General features: G+C 37.8%; 1 protein-coding gene across 2 annotated transcripts; it reads left to right on the top strand.

Annotated features, from left to right (window-relative positions):
* The first annotated feature begins 30 nt into the window (after positions 1 to 30).
* LOC125263266 (major histocompatibility complex class I-related gene protein-like) lies at positions 31 to 15,577 on the top strand. Of its 2 annotated transcripts, XM_048182264.1 has the most exons (6): positions 32 to 186; positions 11,581 to 11,847; positions 12,420 to 12,698; positions 12,906 to 13,211; positions 13,340 to 13,453; positions 13,688 to 15,577. In XM_048182264.1, exons 1-6 carry the CDS (start codon positions 120 to 122, stop codon positions 13,792 to 13,794), a joined length of 1,140 nt encoding a protein of 379 aa, XP_048038221.1. In that variant the 5' UTR covers positions 32 to 119; the 3' UTR covers positions 13,795 to 15,577. The 2 variants fall into 2 exon arrangements, with proteins under 2 accessions (XP_048038219.1, XP_048038221.1); XM_048182262.1 differs by lacking the exon at positions 13,688 to 15,577 and having other exon boundaries at positions 31 to 186; positions 13,340 to 13,648.
* Positions 15,578 to 16,050: the final 473 nt, after the last annotated feature.

The raw sequence follows: 16,050 nt of genomic DNA on the forward strand, positions 1-16,050 counted from the left end.
ACCTAGATCTGCACTAGTGACGTACTGTAACCAGGTATTTCCTGTCGATTCAGATTTAGCAAAAAGTAAAGCGTTTTTACAGCGTTCTTCAATGACTACACAAAGAATAGTGTGGTGAAATGAATGGATTTTCGTCCATAATGAAGTTGATCATTTTCTTCATCTGCATACCTTTGATTCATTCAGGTGAGATTCATTTCGCAAGAATTTAAACAATGAATTCTCCGTCAGCAAGGCCTTCAGCTACTTCCGTGTGTTTAACTGACAGAAAATAAGACATTTCAAATCTGATATAACCAAACTAACTAGTTAACAGATTTAGTGATCCTGTATAAATGATTGACGTTACATTTTAATGTAGATGAAACTACAGGCTTGCTGTGCAGGTGTGTCTGTGTGCCGCGGTTATGTGAAGATATCTGTGCAAACGTTTTGATTTGAAATTATAATAGCCAGGGCCCGTACGGAGGATTTCATCATTTTGATTCCCCTGGTGTAGCTACATGTGTGCATTTTAAGATGTTTGACCAAAAAATGATAATAGCTTTAAAATCAGCTATAAAATTTCAGTAGCATACATTATTTGTCAAGCATAGCCCGATCACGGATTCCTCAACCAGGGGCGGAGCCAGGGGGTGGCCGTGGCCACCCTTGGCCTAAGCTTGGCCACCCCTTTGGCCACCCCGCTCACAGCTGCTGTTTCTGTCTACTTTTTTGTTGACAAGAATTGCGTTTATTTAAACACAGAACCGTCTCTTTAAGACAAAAAACGGGAGACTTTTCAAACGCGCACTGCAACTTCGCCTCAGCGCAAGTCAAACGCGCGCGGAAATGATACAGGTGCCGAATGAGCTTCAGCAGAACAAGTGAACGGCGAACATTATATATAGCTTACGCAAATGTTTCTCAACTGGTGGGTTGCAAGACCGCGCACTTTTCAATCACGCGCAAATACGGCGCGCTGTATAGGCCTATTACTCACTATAAATAAAGCACAAAAGAAACTACGAGCATGCAACGTCATAGTTCTGTCGTCTATTAAGTCATGAAATAACCAAAAAGGCGATTAAAGCTGCGTTAAAGCTGCATGCATGTAGGTCTATTTGAGATATACAGTATATAGGCCTATGCGTCACATGAAATATTCTAATATTATGCTATGTGAGATCACAGTATGGCACAAAATATGTAATTTTTTAATGCATAAATAAATGTGAGAACTGTGCATTTGTACTAGAATTGTCCTAATTTTGCAAACAAACAAAAATGTATCACATTTAAATGCATAAAATAATTAATTTTACATTCTGGCATTTATGTGCTGTTGACTTCTGCATCAGCAAAATGGGAATTCAAAAGAGAATACTTTTTCCTCCTTTGTACTGAGTTTAGGTATGACTGAACTGTTGCAATTATTTATTTTGACAATATAGAAAGTTAAACATTTAGTGTTTACTTTTTTGGTTAGTTTTTGAAACAGACAAACTCAGAATTGTTGAAGTCCATTGATTATTCATAAAAAACAGGTTGAATAATCTTTGAACTACAGTATGTAGTTAGGCCTATCTGTCTCATCCATGAAGATGCAACAATGGAGAACAAGCTATTGGGGGTTTTGAGAACCAGAACTCACAGAACGAGGTAAAATTTAGCTATAGTGTGAGCCCCTTTATTAATATGCCTGCAGGTGAGGTATGATTTAAAAAAAAAAAAGGTCTAATTCACTCAGCATTCCATGATCTAATTCACTATCTCAATTACAGTTAAGTACAAATTAACTGTATTCAGCTGTGTTGTATAGGCACAGTCCAGTACATTATATTCAGACTCATTTTTATGTCGAAATAATGAAGATTTCTGTGCCACCCCGGACTCGTTGCTGGCCCCTGCCTGGCCACCCCTGTGAAAAAATCCTGGCTCCGCCACTGTCCTCAACATGATAATACTTGGGTAAAGTTGGTTTTATATCCGCACATTCGGACATGCGTATTCAATAGCCTTGTTAATCACACTACATTGGACATTCAGTGGACATTCACAAGTAAATATGCCATTAAAACAATACTTGCCTATTTTGATCGACTGTGAAAAATGTTGTAAGTTGACAATCGTTGGTTGTCAATATCATGTCGCTGCTTAAAATTCACAAACATTAATTTATTGCACATTTATTGGAAAGCCTGAATTTATCAGAAGTCCGAATGTGCGAATATAAAACCAACTTTACCCAAGTCATGAACATCAGGTTAAATGTTGCAATGAATAATCCTCAATAAAAACTAGAAATACAGAAGAGACTGTTTCATTTGATAGTGGTGAAATATCAGCGTTCTTGGAACTATAATGACCAATTGGTAACTTTACAGTAAGGTCCTATTAATGTTTACTAAAATTAACAATGAGCAATACATTTTTACAGTAGTTATTATTTCTTGTTAACCTACTAGTTAGTTAACCACTTTAGTTAATAACAATGCAACTGTTATTTCATGTCAGTTAAGGAATATTATTTAAATAATTTTAACAAATACAACTTTTAACTTTTAATAATCCATTAGTAAATGTTAAAATTAACAGCAACTGCTGTAGAAGTATTGTTGTAAAAAAAAAAGTGTAAACACAAAACTAAAAATAAATCACTGAATCTTGATTTCATGCTGACTTGTCATAACAGCAGTTTCTCCAGTGCTGTGAATTTGAGTGAGTTTTTGAAATGGCATAGTCTTAGCAAACGCTTCCAGTCAGATTCAGGCTGTTGAACGGCTCAACGAGGCCTTCAGCCGCTCCGTTCCTCTTCCTCATCCACAGTCCTCGTCTTCAGTCTCATGACACTGTAATATTCCATAAAAAAATAAGAATTTTTATTTGATGCAGACCTGAAAAGGAAAAAACTAAATGACTTGTCTTGGTTGGTGTCAAATCTAGCGTTAGCGTCAGTTCTGGCAGGTCACGTCAGTCAAGCTTGCATCAGCTGACTCCCAGGTGACTTGCGTCTACCTATAGGAATACGACGCCTATTTCGGCATCTATATATAAGCTCCTCAGTATTATCAGCAGCTATTGCATTTCTCAGGAGCAAATTAAATGGTGAATTCGACAGGCAAACAGCATCATCTCACTAGGAATTGTGCAATCGGGAATTTAGCGAGAGGGATTTGTGGATTGATTTCACCTCTCATTCACTGCATTGATCATAAGTAGTGATGGCGAAATGAAGCTTTGTGAAGCACCGAGGCTTTCCCCTCAAGTGTATCGTAAAAAGGTTCATTACTCGAAGCTTTTCAACACAGTGCACACTAACGACATCTTGTGGTCAAAAGGTGGAAAAAACTGCCTTTGCGTCCCAGACGACGCAGCTATTTTTGGAGTTTCATGTAATAAATCGGTTTAAGCTATGAAAAGCGTATAAAACAATGTAAATTATTGTTATACATAAAAAAAGTCTTTCATTTCACTTACACAATTTGAATAAATGAGTCTGAATAAAATTTGGGGGGACAAATAGGCAAGCTTTGGCTTGTGATGATTGTCATAGAATGAAGTATGAACTGGGAATAAATACAAACTGAACACATGTAAATATTTATTCAGATTATGGCATATTTTTTGCTAAAAAGCAAATGATACTTCACATCTGCGCAAGGGTTCACGTTATGTGAATCAGAATAGAAGCAGTCACGTGGTTGTGTACGAAAACGAAGCTTCGGACGTCACCGATCACGTGGTTATGGCAAAACGAATCAAGCTCCGATACAGTGCTTCACTGGGAGATGTTTCGTTTTTTTGATACAAGCTTCGAAGCCTCGGTGTCAAACGTCACATCACTAATCATAAGCCGACTGATTGGAAATGACTGAGTTAAGGTTAGCATTGCTTCTCGCATTGTTGCAATTAGACATGGACTGGCAGTTCAGATGATCTGCACTCCCCGCATGAAGAGGCGTTTCAAGACAAGATCAAACATCCACGTTACAGCCGGCTATTTCACTCTCCTTCATCTCTGAATGTTTCCACGAAGTTAAGCTAAGTTCCTTTTAATGCTCATTGTTTTAAAGCTAACTCATGATGTTGTTAAAGCTATCACTCTTGCTTAGGCTTCTAGTCCTTCTCAGTAAAAATGTTTTCGCAAAGCTTTTGCGATCGTTTTTGGCGATGTGCGTTACTATCTGTTGTCATTGGCAACCGGCTTGATCGCCGCACACGCTGGTCGGGGCGCTTTCGTTTACTTCGGTAAAGTTGGTTTTATATTCGCACATTCGGACTTCTGATAAATTCAGACTTTCCAATAAATGTGCAATAAATTAATGTTTGTGAATTTTAAGCAGCGACATATTGACAACCAACGATTGTCAACTTACAACATTTTTCACAGTCGATCAAAATAGGCAAGTATTGTTTTAATGGCATATTTACTTGTGAATGTCCACTGAATGTCCAATGTATTGTGATTAACAAGGCTATTGAATACGGATGGCCGAATGTGCGAATATAAAACCAACTTTACCGAAGTCTTTCGTATAGCAACATACACGCTGGTCGGATCGCCGTGTTTAGCGCTATTTATCGCAGATTCAAGCAGCTTTGCAGTAGAGACAGAAACAAAGATTCATGGTGCAAACGGCTTTTCTGTTCTGGTGCAGTACATAGAAAACATCGTTTTTCTTAAAGGTCCCGTTTTTCGTGTTTTTTTTGAAGCTTGTGTTTATAGTGTGCAATATAACATGTGTTCATGTTTCGCGTGTAAAAAAACACCGTATTTTTCACATAATTTACTTATCTGTATACCGCTGTTTCCACTGTCATAAAAACGGCTGATGACTTCCTTGTTCTATGAAGTCCCTCCTTCAGAAATACGTAACGAGTTCTGATTGTGCCAGCGGTTCCTGTGTTGTGATTCGACAGCAGCTTAGTGCTCCTTGCCCGGAAAGGTCACGCCTCTTACCATAACGTGTGCTGCACATAGTTTTACATGTGGATTATTGCGGTGTTGTGCCGAATGAACACAAAAGACAATAATTCCCGAGAGACTGAACTCTTTAATCTCCACAAGCAGCGACAGAAAATGTACAACGTTAGCACTCACTCAGAAGAGTACCTCATACGGAAAACAGCCATATAGGCCTATTTAATGTTTGTAAACATTCGGGATGCGCGCGCATCATGGTTGCAGAAAACCCGGGAGTGATAACCAGTACGACTAGAGAGTTACGACGAAGCGGTTCAAAGTAGTTAAGATTTAGAAACATTATAGAATATTTTGATTTGTTATTTTTTTTTTAAAATGTTGTCGGCATGTCACAGCAGCTTCACCCAGCGATAAGCACTGTTATTTAAAAAAATTAACATTACCGAGCAGGCCCGGCTCCAGATATGAGATGAAAGGTGGGCCAAATGATATTCCAGGTGGGCCGGTCGGATTGGTGGGGGGCTTTAATGCTTTAATCTCACATGTCTATTGATATAGATAAGGCAATTGTTAGGGTTGTTTGTTATTGTTATTGTTATAAACTATTATACTATTTTGAAAAATCACATTACAAAATATAATGTGAGATAACACAAATAATATTTGCAACATTTATTCTTAAAATTTTTTTGCACAAGCTGTTTATACTGTACGAAATTAGAACTTTTGTCCAATACCTCCTCTAGGGGGGTCCGGGGGCATGCACCCCCGTAAGAAAATTTTGTACATTTTAAGGTTAAATGCATCAATCTGGTGCACTTTGGAAGCTCAAAATTAAGAGCTTCAACTCATGTACAGTGTGCAAATTGACCAAAGAAACAACATTGACTTGTACCTGGACATTAAAGAGGGTTCAAACATATTTTTAGTTGTGATATAAAGTCTACATCGTTTTAGGTGTTTTAGGATGCCAAACAATTATAACAATAAAATAATAATACATACATGACAGTAATATCCATATAGGCTATTGTAAGGGAGTGAGGTGGAACCTGACGTGTCTGTGACATATATATATATATATATATATATATATATATATATATATATATATATATATATATATATATATTGGTTAGGCTACTTTACACAACGTATAGGAAAATTAAAATACTAGTTTGTAGCCAATTTCTAATCCTTGAGCTTTAATTTTGATCACCAAATCGCCAGCTGATCGTGTGAGCAAAGTGCACACTTCTCTTTAAAACACGCAGCACAAACAGACTAAATAGTATATACTTAATCACTGTATATATTTTTGGTGCTTTATTAAGGCACAAAGCCATTACGGTTTCGATTTTAGTTCATTGGCAAAATACAATGTAGAGACCATTTATGTTTTAAATTTTCGGTTCATTATGAAACGGTGGCGGCGCACAGGGTCATTAATGGGAAACACTGAATGAATGAATGCTAAAGTTGTCGTATCAGTTGTTATCATAACAAAAACGCTTCAACCGGACCGAACGAGAGTCTCGAGGCCTGCCGCTGCGCTGAGTGAGTGACAGGAGGCTGCGATGTGCGTGAACTCGCTGTCATATGGATACTGTAGAGAAGCGGTATTGGACGGTTTAACATATTTTAGAGACATGTTTAGAAAAAATATATATTTTAGCAGCACTACTAAGGGGGAGGTTGCCGCTTGGTCTGGAGCTGAATTGAATATCACACTAATTTTGTGATTGGCTGTTATGTGGTGTGGGGCCAGGGTGGGCCAAGCCTCTGATTGGGTGGGCCAGGCCCACCCTGGCCCCCCCGTGGAGCCGGGCCTGTTACCGAGTGGGATACAGCTTACGGATCCGTTTGCCATAGCACCTTGTCAGTGGTTAAACGACGAAACGAAATGGCCAAGCATCCAGTGGCCAGAGATATATATTTACCTGATTGACACCTCAAGTGTATACTCAGGAGAAGCTAAAAGCGTATTAGTCTCTTGACGCGTACAACTTTGTTTTTTGTTTTGTTTTTGTTTAAGTCACGAATTAAAAGAATAAAAAGTTAATTTCGAGTTTAGGCTATATCTCACAATTCTGACTTTTATTTCTCGCAAATCTGAGTTTATATCTCACATTTCTTACAAAGAAAAACAGAATTGTGAGATATACTCGTTATTCTGTCTTTTCTGAATTGCAATTTATCCCTCAATTCTGACTTTTTTCCCCTCAGAATTGTGAAATAAACTCACAATTGCGAGTAATAAAGTCCGAACTGGGAGTAATAAACACGCAAATGCAAGAAAAAAGTCAGAATTGTTAAATTAAAATTGTATAGACTGTTTAAAAGTTATCTATGTGAAATGTTATAGGTTTAAATATTATTTCATGCTGTAACTGCTATGTATGTATGCCCTCTGAACTGCATGTGAATATTATGTAGACTTACTGTTTACATCAAATTCCTGCTTTAATAGTAGACTAATCCTTGCAGGTGTCATCAGTCCAGTCTGTGAAACGTCTCCGTTTAGCTTCAAAGGACGTTTTCAACGATGGTTTTCTTTAAAAATGAAGACTATATTTTTTGCATTCCGACTTCAACATCCAGAGGCACAACAAAACATTTTTCTCTTATTCTGTGGATTTTGCACATTTTCCTATGATTTTTACCGCTATTTTTCTGCAACCACTATGCGCGCGCAGCTGCAAGTGACGTCATTGTGACGTCTGCTCCAAAGTGGTCTATACATCAGGGATTCCCAAAGTGGGTACGCGAGCTGCCGCCAGGGGGTGCGCGAGAGGAAAAATGTAATGGCGGTCTGTTTTTTAAGTGGGATTTTTCCATACAATAAAAAAAACATGAACAGTAAACATTTCCTTTGTAATCGCTTTTATTTTAAATAAAAAACTATAATTTATTAGTTTTTGATAGAAACGTAGAAGAAGACAGCTGCTGTCTTCTACGCCAGTGGTTCTCATAGACAGTAAAAGAAATGGACACAGCGACCCCATTGGAACTCAATTGAGACAAGTGAAGCCCATTTTTAGCGATTTTTAGCACTTCCGTTTCTGACGCGCAGACTCAAACTAAGCTTGATGACGTCAGCAACCTGTCTGACAGATGTAAATCTTCTAGTAGCTGTGCGTGCAAACTGCCATCGTTAATCTTGCAGAGACGGCGAGCTTGAGCGGGGAGTTCTTTGGCGTGAGTGAGCAGGAGTAAGTATTCTGATTAATTAGTTTGTATAGTATTTTAAAATGTAACGCCAGTACGCCATATTAAGTTAATGCATACTATTGCCTGCGAGCTTCTCCTCCTGTCTGTACGGTAATTTCTCTACTGTGCGACAGAGAGTCGGGTGGTTATGACGCAATCGTTAGCCTATTTTTACAAAAACTGTTTCTATGGGGCCATAATGTAACATAGAAGGTAATGGAGCCCTTTATACATTGTCGTGTATTTTTAGAAATAAATAATGGACAAATTGAGTCTTTAAACGCCTCAGATGTAAAGTTATTTGCTGTCAAAGTGACGCCAAAATGAATGGGAGTCAATGGGATGGCTAACGCAAGTGAAGTTCTGCTACAAGATGGCGGCACGCGGCCGACTTCAACTTCCGGTCGACTTCCTTGGGCACTGGTGGTTCTCAACCTGCGGTCCATCACGAATGTAAATGCGACCCGCGATATGCCGACCACAATTTAAAAAATTAAATTATAGCATTACAATTTATTTTTGTTTTTAAATTTAAATTGAAGTGAATTAAATACATATAAATGAGCTATAATGCTTTATTTGTCATATAAAATCATTTGGGTGAGCATTTATTATTTTCAGACATCAGGCAATGACGAAATCACTCAGTTAACGAAACGAACACTTACAAGTGCGCGCTTTGGAAGAATTCAAACAGTTGCCATTATTTTTGTAAATTTAAGCCTCAAAATGCTCAAATTTGTTATTAGATGAGAAAAACTAAATGTGGAACATACAAACAAGGAACACATGCAAACAAGAAGAGTCGCAGCATCAGCGGTAAAGGTAAGAATGGAAGAATCAGTTGTTAATGAGCGAGATGGGCAGCCTTCCTGTTTGCTCTGTAGTAAAGTACTAACTTGACAAGCAAAACCTACAATTTCAAAAGACTGAACTGTGAATTCGATGTGTGTGTTTGATGTATTTTAAATAAGTAAAAATAACCGCATCAGCGCACCGCGGCTGGAATGAGCCCAACTCGGCCGCGCGCTCGCGGATCCGATGCTGCGCGAGGGATTGCGACGTGACAGAATGCTTGATATAATCGTCAGAGATTGTAATTACAAGGCTCAGTGTTGTTTGTAAAAAGAGCTGAGTAACATTTGCTTATTAAGGCGTTTATGTGATTGTTTGGTGGCTATTGCGATGCTGTTGAAGAGAGTCATACAGTCATACAGAATTAAATGGCAACTTAAAGTGATTGTATACACAGTTTTTGTGTTCATTGAGCAATACTATCTGATTATTATTGTAAAGCTAATGTCAGTAAGTTAGTTTTTATTTGTTATTTATTGTGTGCAACATCTAGGTATAATATTATTATCTGCTAATACCATAACATTCAATCTGATTGGTTTGCACTGGGGACGTCATATGTAAATTATATGCGGCCCGTGAGACTTGCACTTGGACCATTGTGCGGCCCACTGGGAAAAAGGTTGAGAACCACTGTTCTACGCACTGCAGGCTAGCCTATTGCTGCAATGTTTCTTTTACGCGGCTGATAATAACCGTGCTTTCTGTTACTGAGCCTGTGTCTGTCACTCGTCCTCTTAAAAGTGGAAGCTTGTGCGTAGCTTTGTTGCATTATATTGAAACTTTGTTGATGTTGTTATTGTCATGCATGTTCTGGTTATTTGCGCACGATTAAACATGAGTCTTTATATGGCGATAAAACAAAGCTTTGTTGCGTTTTTTTTGTTTGTTTTTTTTGAAGTGGGGATAGGGGGTGCGCCAACCCGGTTGGGACATAGAAGGGGGTGCGCAGGAAAAAAAGTTTGGGAACCGCTGATATACATAAACATAGTCCCCTCTTGTGGCCATTATGTGCACTGCAGTCCAACATTAACTATTGCAGTAAGGATACCACAATTATAATTTTCGGGAACCGAGTTAAACATAAATTGTAACCATTGATTTCTAAGTACAGCATCCCTGGGAAGGCCAAACAAAGGTGATTGGACTGCGGGATGAAAATAACAGTGTTTCGACGACATGGCGACAAACACACTCTACAAACGCAACTCTTGCTCTTCTCCGTTGGAGCACAACAAGACCACGCCCCCTTTTTTGTGTATTCCTGTGGGCGGAGGTTAGTCAAAAAACTGTTTTAGTGACGTCATTAAAGAAGGAAGTAGAGGGATGTAGTCCAAACTGGCCGTTCGATGTAGGCGACTTCTGTTAAATAAAATATCTCGCTTGGCATTGAACTTTGAGCTTTAAAATTTTACAGATTTTATTTATACTCTAACAACAAAATTACACACTAACTAAAGTTTGAAACATGGGATCACAAAGAACGGGACCTTTAAAGCTATAGTGCCACTGGAAACGCTCGTTCTTAAAGGTCTAGTTGCTATTTAACAAGCTGATCTTAAGGCTATCTAAAAAATTGCTTGTTACCGAAGCTCTAATGTCATTGCTGCATACTATAAGCACTACTGTGGTAAGTTTATTCAGGTACATGTTATCTTAAGCTGTTGTTTTAGACTTATGCTCTTTATGATATCCGATCATATCGCAACATTCTGTGATAAGTGAACAAATGTCTGTGGCTTGAAAACTTATCAGTATTGTAACATGCTTTTCTTTAAATACAGAGGTTTCTTATTCAACCCTAACAATGTCGAACTTGATGGTCCTGTAAGGAGTGTGATATCATGGGAGTCTTCTCTTTTGTAGCCAAAGGAATCGGCCCGACTGGAGCAGAAATCGTGCTCATGACGAGGAAGCACTGCATTTCATTTCTTAGCTGCACGCTGCATCTAACTCAGAGCTATTGCTGCGGGTGTATGCTTCCCCAACCCGACTACCACTAGTTTAATACTAGTCTGTGATTTACAACATGCTTGTTGTAACAGATTGCTGCCACTAAGGGTGTAAGCTTCCCCCAATAGGAGAGAGAAGTAAAAATAAATAAATAAATAAAAATAAAATAATAATAATTTTATATTAGGCAATGGGTGTATGCTTCCCCGACTAGATTGCTGCTAACGGTGTAAGCATATATGATATATAAAAATCGCTAACTAAATGCGCTACAACATGCTTGTTGTATCAGATTTGCTGCCGCTACAGGTGTAAGCTTCCCCCATTTATTTATATAATAAAAAAAAATAAAAAAATAAAAAATATTTTCGCACTCAGTTTGTGTTGGGGATATCAGCATATGGTTTGTTTTGGGGGTTTATTGCTGCTCTCCCTGCTCTTATCCATGCTAGGCTGCATGGATGCGCAGGGAGTTCTTGCCCAGAACAGAACCATACCCCAATACAAACTCTATGCATTATCTATCATATTTGACGATAGTGGTCCTGACAGAAATAATAATTTGATTTATTACACTATGTGGTGTTGAGTCATGTTTAATAGCTTTGTGGTGTTGTGTTTTTGTAATGTTGATTGTGTGTTCAATGTTTGTTCAGAGTCACACACCTTCATGACCACATACACTGGAATAACAGGCCAAACGACTGCAGGAATCCCAGAGTTTTCTGCTGTAACTACACTGGATGATCAGCAGATTGATTATTATGACAGTGACACGAAGAAGCTGATTCCCAGAAAGGACTGGATGAAAGATTATGCATCTACAGAGCTGTGGATAGAAGACACTGAGATCAGAAAACATGTGCAGCAGGTGTACAATAACGGCATTCCTGTGCTAATGCAGCGATTCAGTCAGTCACATGGTGAGTTAAAATATTTTATGGCTCTCTGAAATGCTTGATTCTGATTGGCCAGTCCTGACATTCTGAGGTCTGTTATTCAAGATAATGACTGTCTTCAATAGCAATGTTCAGCCTTAGTTATTGACTATATGTAAAATGAAACCAGAGGACTATGGTAATATTGCTCAAGTGTTCGTTTTGTTGCTAGAACTATTGTTTTGTACACTGTCATGGATAAGATAATAAATAGGTCATTTAAAATGATTTTCATGTGCTTGTTATTTATGTGAAGAAAAGCTTTTCTTTGTGGAAGCTTTTTATTTAGCTAATAAAAATATTTCAACTCAAATCAATATTTAATGTCTAATTATTTACTTATATGGCAAGTAGCCATGTAATAAGCGGGATAGTGTACATCCAGCCAGTTGTTATCACAGAATAAACCCTGACAGGGTGATCAGGAGGAGTCTTGTTTCACCGTGAAGAGGTTTATTTGTACATTATCCCTTACTTATACTATATTTTCAAACCTCAAAGGATTATCTTGTACAATGAAAGAAAAAAAAATAAGTATACCACTCTTTCTTCTTCAGGTGTTCATACGTATCAGAGGATGTATGGATGTGAGTGGGACGATGAGACTGAAGACTCACAAGGGTTTGATCAGTACGCTTATGATGGAGAGGATTTCATCTCACTGGACCTGAAGGAGCTCAGATACATCACACCTGTACAGCAGGGAATGACCACAGTACAGAAGTGGAATAATGACAGAACACAGCTTGAATCTCTGGAACGTTTCTACAGTTATGAGTGTGTTTACTGGCTGAAGAAGTTCTTACGTGTGTCTAAAGCTACTCTTGAGAAAGCAGGTATAGTATCAGAGTTACCAGGAGAGACAGCTGATCATTTCTTTCCTGCATGTGCAGATCCCAGATAAACCGTGTTTCAACAGACAGCTTGATAAATCTCTGCAGGTCAACATTAAATTAGAGACTGATAAACTGTAATTAAGCAGAACATGCATGTGTTTCTTTCTCTGTTCTCAGTTTTGTTCCCTGTTCTGCATTTACTTCTAGATCCTCCTAAAGTGTCTCTGCTGCAGAAGAACCCAGACTCTCCTGTGGAGTGTCATGTCACAGGTTTTCTCTTCAGAAACACAATCATCTCATGGAGGAAGAATGGACAAGCTATGAGTGATTCCAGTAAATTAGTGAAGTCTGGAGAAACACTACCAAATGGGGACGGGACCTTCCAGAGGAGACTTAACCTCTCTGTCCCTCCAGACGAACATAAGGAGACCCTTTACACGTGTGTGGTGGAGCACAAGAGTTTGACTGAGCCCATCCAGAGGACTATGACTGTGAATGGGACCAATACTAGCAGTAAGTTGAAACCTGGTTAATTTTTCTACCTGTACATTTTACTGACAATGAAAATGCCTTTACTTTTTCTGTTGTTTTTTTCCCATGTTATTCATTGTGTTTTGTGTTTATGTTTCTCTGTGTTCTAGTACTTGGATCAAATGCTTCATATATCATGTATCTGGTTGTAATAGTCATTGCAGTTATTCTTGTACTGATTGTACTGTATTTACTTTGGAAACTCAGGAAGAAATTCAAATCTGGTAAGTACTGTATTTACACGTGTTTCTGTGTGTGGCAGTACAATGAAAAAGAGTGCAGTGAATGTGAACCTGTTGCTGTTATCAGTTCCATCATGTTTTTTTTGTTTTTTGTTTTTTATTCTCTGACATGATCAAACTGTAAGAATTCTGTTGGTGGTGTGTCTGAAATTATATGCGAATCCCTTGATAATGTTCTTTAAATTTCTTTAAACTTCCATTTATCTCACTTCACAGGCGTCAGATATTACAAAACTCGACACTCTGAAACACAGTCCATGTCGCCTCTAGAAGATGAGATGCTGAATCCACCCCCCCCCCTTTCTCCCCCTCCCAAGTCATGAGTGAGCAGCACCTCATGGTATCTTCACAGAGAGGCACAGAATCACTTTCCAGAACCTCTCTTCACAGGTCCTCACCTGTGGAATGATCTTCCCAACAACTGAGTTCTTTTATAAAGTTCAAGAAACATCTAAAGACTTTAAAAGACTCTTTTCCGTGAGCATTCAAATACACATGTAAAACAATCTTCTTTATACTTTTACCTTTTCCTCCATCTGTAATCTTGAAATTTAGCTTTTTAGTTTTTCTTTTAGAATGAATCAATTAAGCTGCTTTTCCACCATGGGGCAAAACTGTTCTCTTTGCTTATCCGTTCCATTCCGTGCCAATCCGGCCCAGCCGGTATGGACATGGTTTCATTTTCCACTGCATGTTTGATAACGGAGCTCTTTGGAATGTATAATAAATGCGTCAGTCATTAGACACAAGAGGAAGATGATGGGATATTTCTTGTGTTTACTTCGCTCAAATAGTGCGCAAATAGTGCTACAGAGAAACTGGCAGCCAGGCAAAGTGACCAATCCTGAGCAGTGATGTCACTACACAACACACGTCCAGGGGTGTGTTTCCCAAAAGCATCGTTAGCCAACTAACATCGCAAGTTCCGTCGTTATTAACATAGTTCAACGATTTGGTGTTTCCCGAACATAGTTCAAACGAACATTCGCAAACTGCATCGCAAACTTGTGTGGTTGAAATGACTTCTCTCGAGCTGTTTAGAAGCATAGTTTTTATGACATGTGGATTTAATAAATCATTATCTTGAGCAAAATAAGCAAGCTGACATTAAGTACAATGTATATCTTTTATTTCAAATATATACAAATGTCATTTAGCTACATATTTTAGTTTGTCAAGAGATTTGAAGCACCGTTTTTGGAGAGTGCGCATGTGCGTACGTGCTCTAGAACAAGCATTTGATGTAATCTGGAAATAACTGAGGAAAATGAGAATTAGTCCTCAAATGCCATGTCAGTAATTTATAACAAAAAATCTAGCATTAATTCGATCTCAAACGGATTCACTTAAAGAAGTTATTACTCAGCACCTCCCTGACGTCATTCACCAAGGTGGCTGATCGACCATTTCTTTCCGTTCATACCACCGTTCAGTCTGACGGTGGAAAAGCAGCTTTTGTTTTATTCCTCATTTGTTGCTTTGAATTTTGCTAAATGAGATAACATTTTCATTATGAGACAAATAATTTGTCTTAATGATATTACTTGATATTTGTTTTGCAATTTTTTTTTTTTAATAAGAACTAAAATTCTCTAACAAGAAAACAAAGTTCTGCAAATATTTTCTAAAACCAAAGATTTTTTAGGACATTCAAATAAATTAAAATATTAACTACAAAAAAAACTAAATTTTTTAATTTGTAGAAAGTTATTAATAGATGACCAAGTACCATTTGTACCATTTCTATGGAAATGTTAGAGTGCATTTTCCCAATTAGATGTTTATATATTTATGCACATATCTTATGTGTGTATGTGTAAGTACTATATACGTGCCTTATTTCTTGTGGAAATACATGTATATATTTGTATATATGTATATACACTGGAGTCAATGATCAGTTTCAGTCCATCTGTCTGATGGTTTCTCACTGGAAAGTGCTTGTTGAGCTTGTGGTTAACAGAACCGCATCAAAAATTGATGATAACCTGTGATCAATCAACAGTGCTCCCATCAACATGTATTCACATTTGAGATGTTTTTTTTTCATCCTGTTTATTAATTTTGTCTTTTTTGCCTTATTATATGCCTTTATTTTGTGCTACAATAAATAATAAACCTCTATACTGTTCTCCTTTTTTCAGTCGAGATTCTGTCATTGAATATGTATACATAAGTTTTAATAGAGATTCTGACTAAATATGTGTTTCATGGAATTGTTATACAGATTTTAACTGATACATATTTCAACTCTGAAAATTTTTAAACATTGAAAATGATTGAATATGTGAAACTTGTCTTACTACCAACAATCATCTCAAATGTAATTAATGAACTAACACCTGACTGTTGCTTATGGATCAACGTTCTTACTTTACCCTATTTATATTTAATTTATATAATTTATTCTAATCCTTATCACTTAGGACACTAGTTATTGAAGACCTAGTCAGTGCATACAATGACCCATCTCCAGTGCCTATGACATGTGAAAGCGCTGGCAGTGTATGTTCTCAGCAGGTCTGGAGCGAGTGAGCGGGTATCAGAGCGCTGCAGGGCTGTTTGTGAGGGCTGTTCGC

This window comes from Megalobrama amblycephala, linkage group LG2, assembly GCF_018812025.1.
Source record: "Megalobrama amblycephala isolate DHTTF-2021 linkage group LG2, ASM1881202v1, whole genome shotgun sequence".
Taxonomy (NCBI): domain Eukaryota; kingdom Metazoa; phylum Chordata; class Actinopteri; order Cypriniformes; family Xenocyprididae; genus Megalobrama; species Megalobrama amblycephala.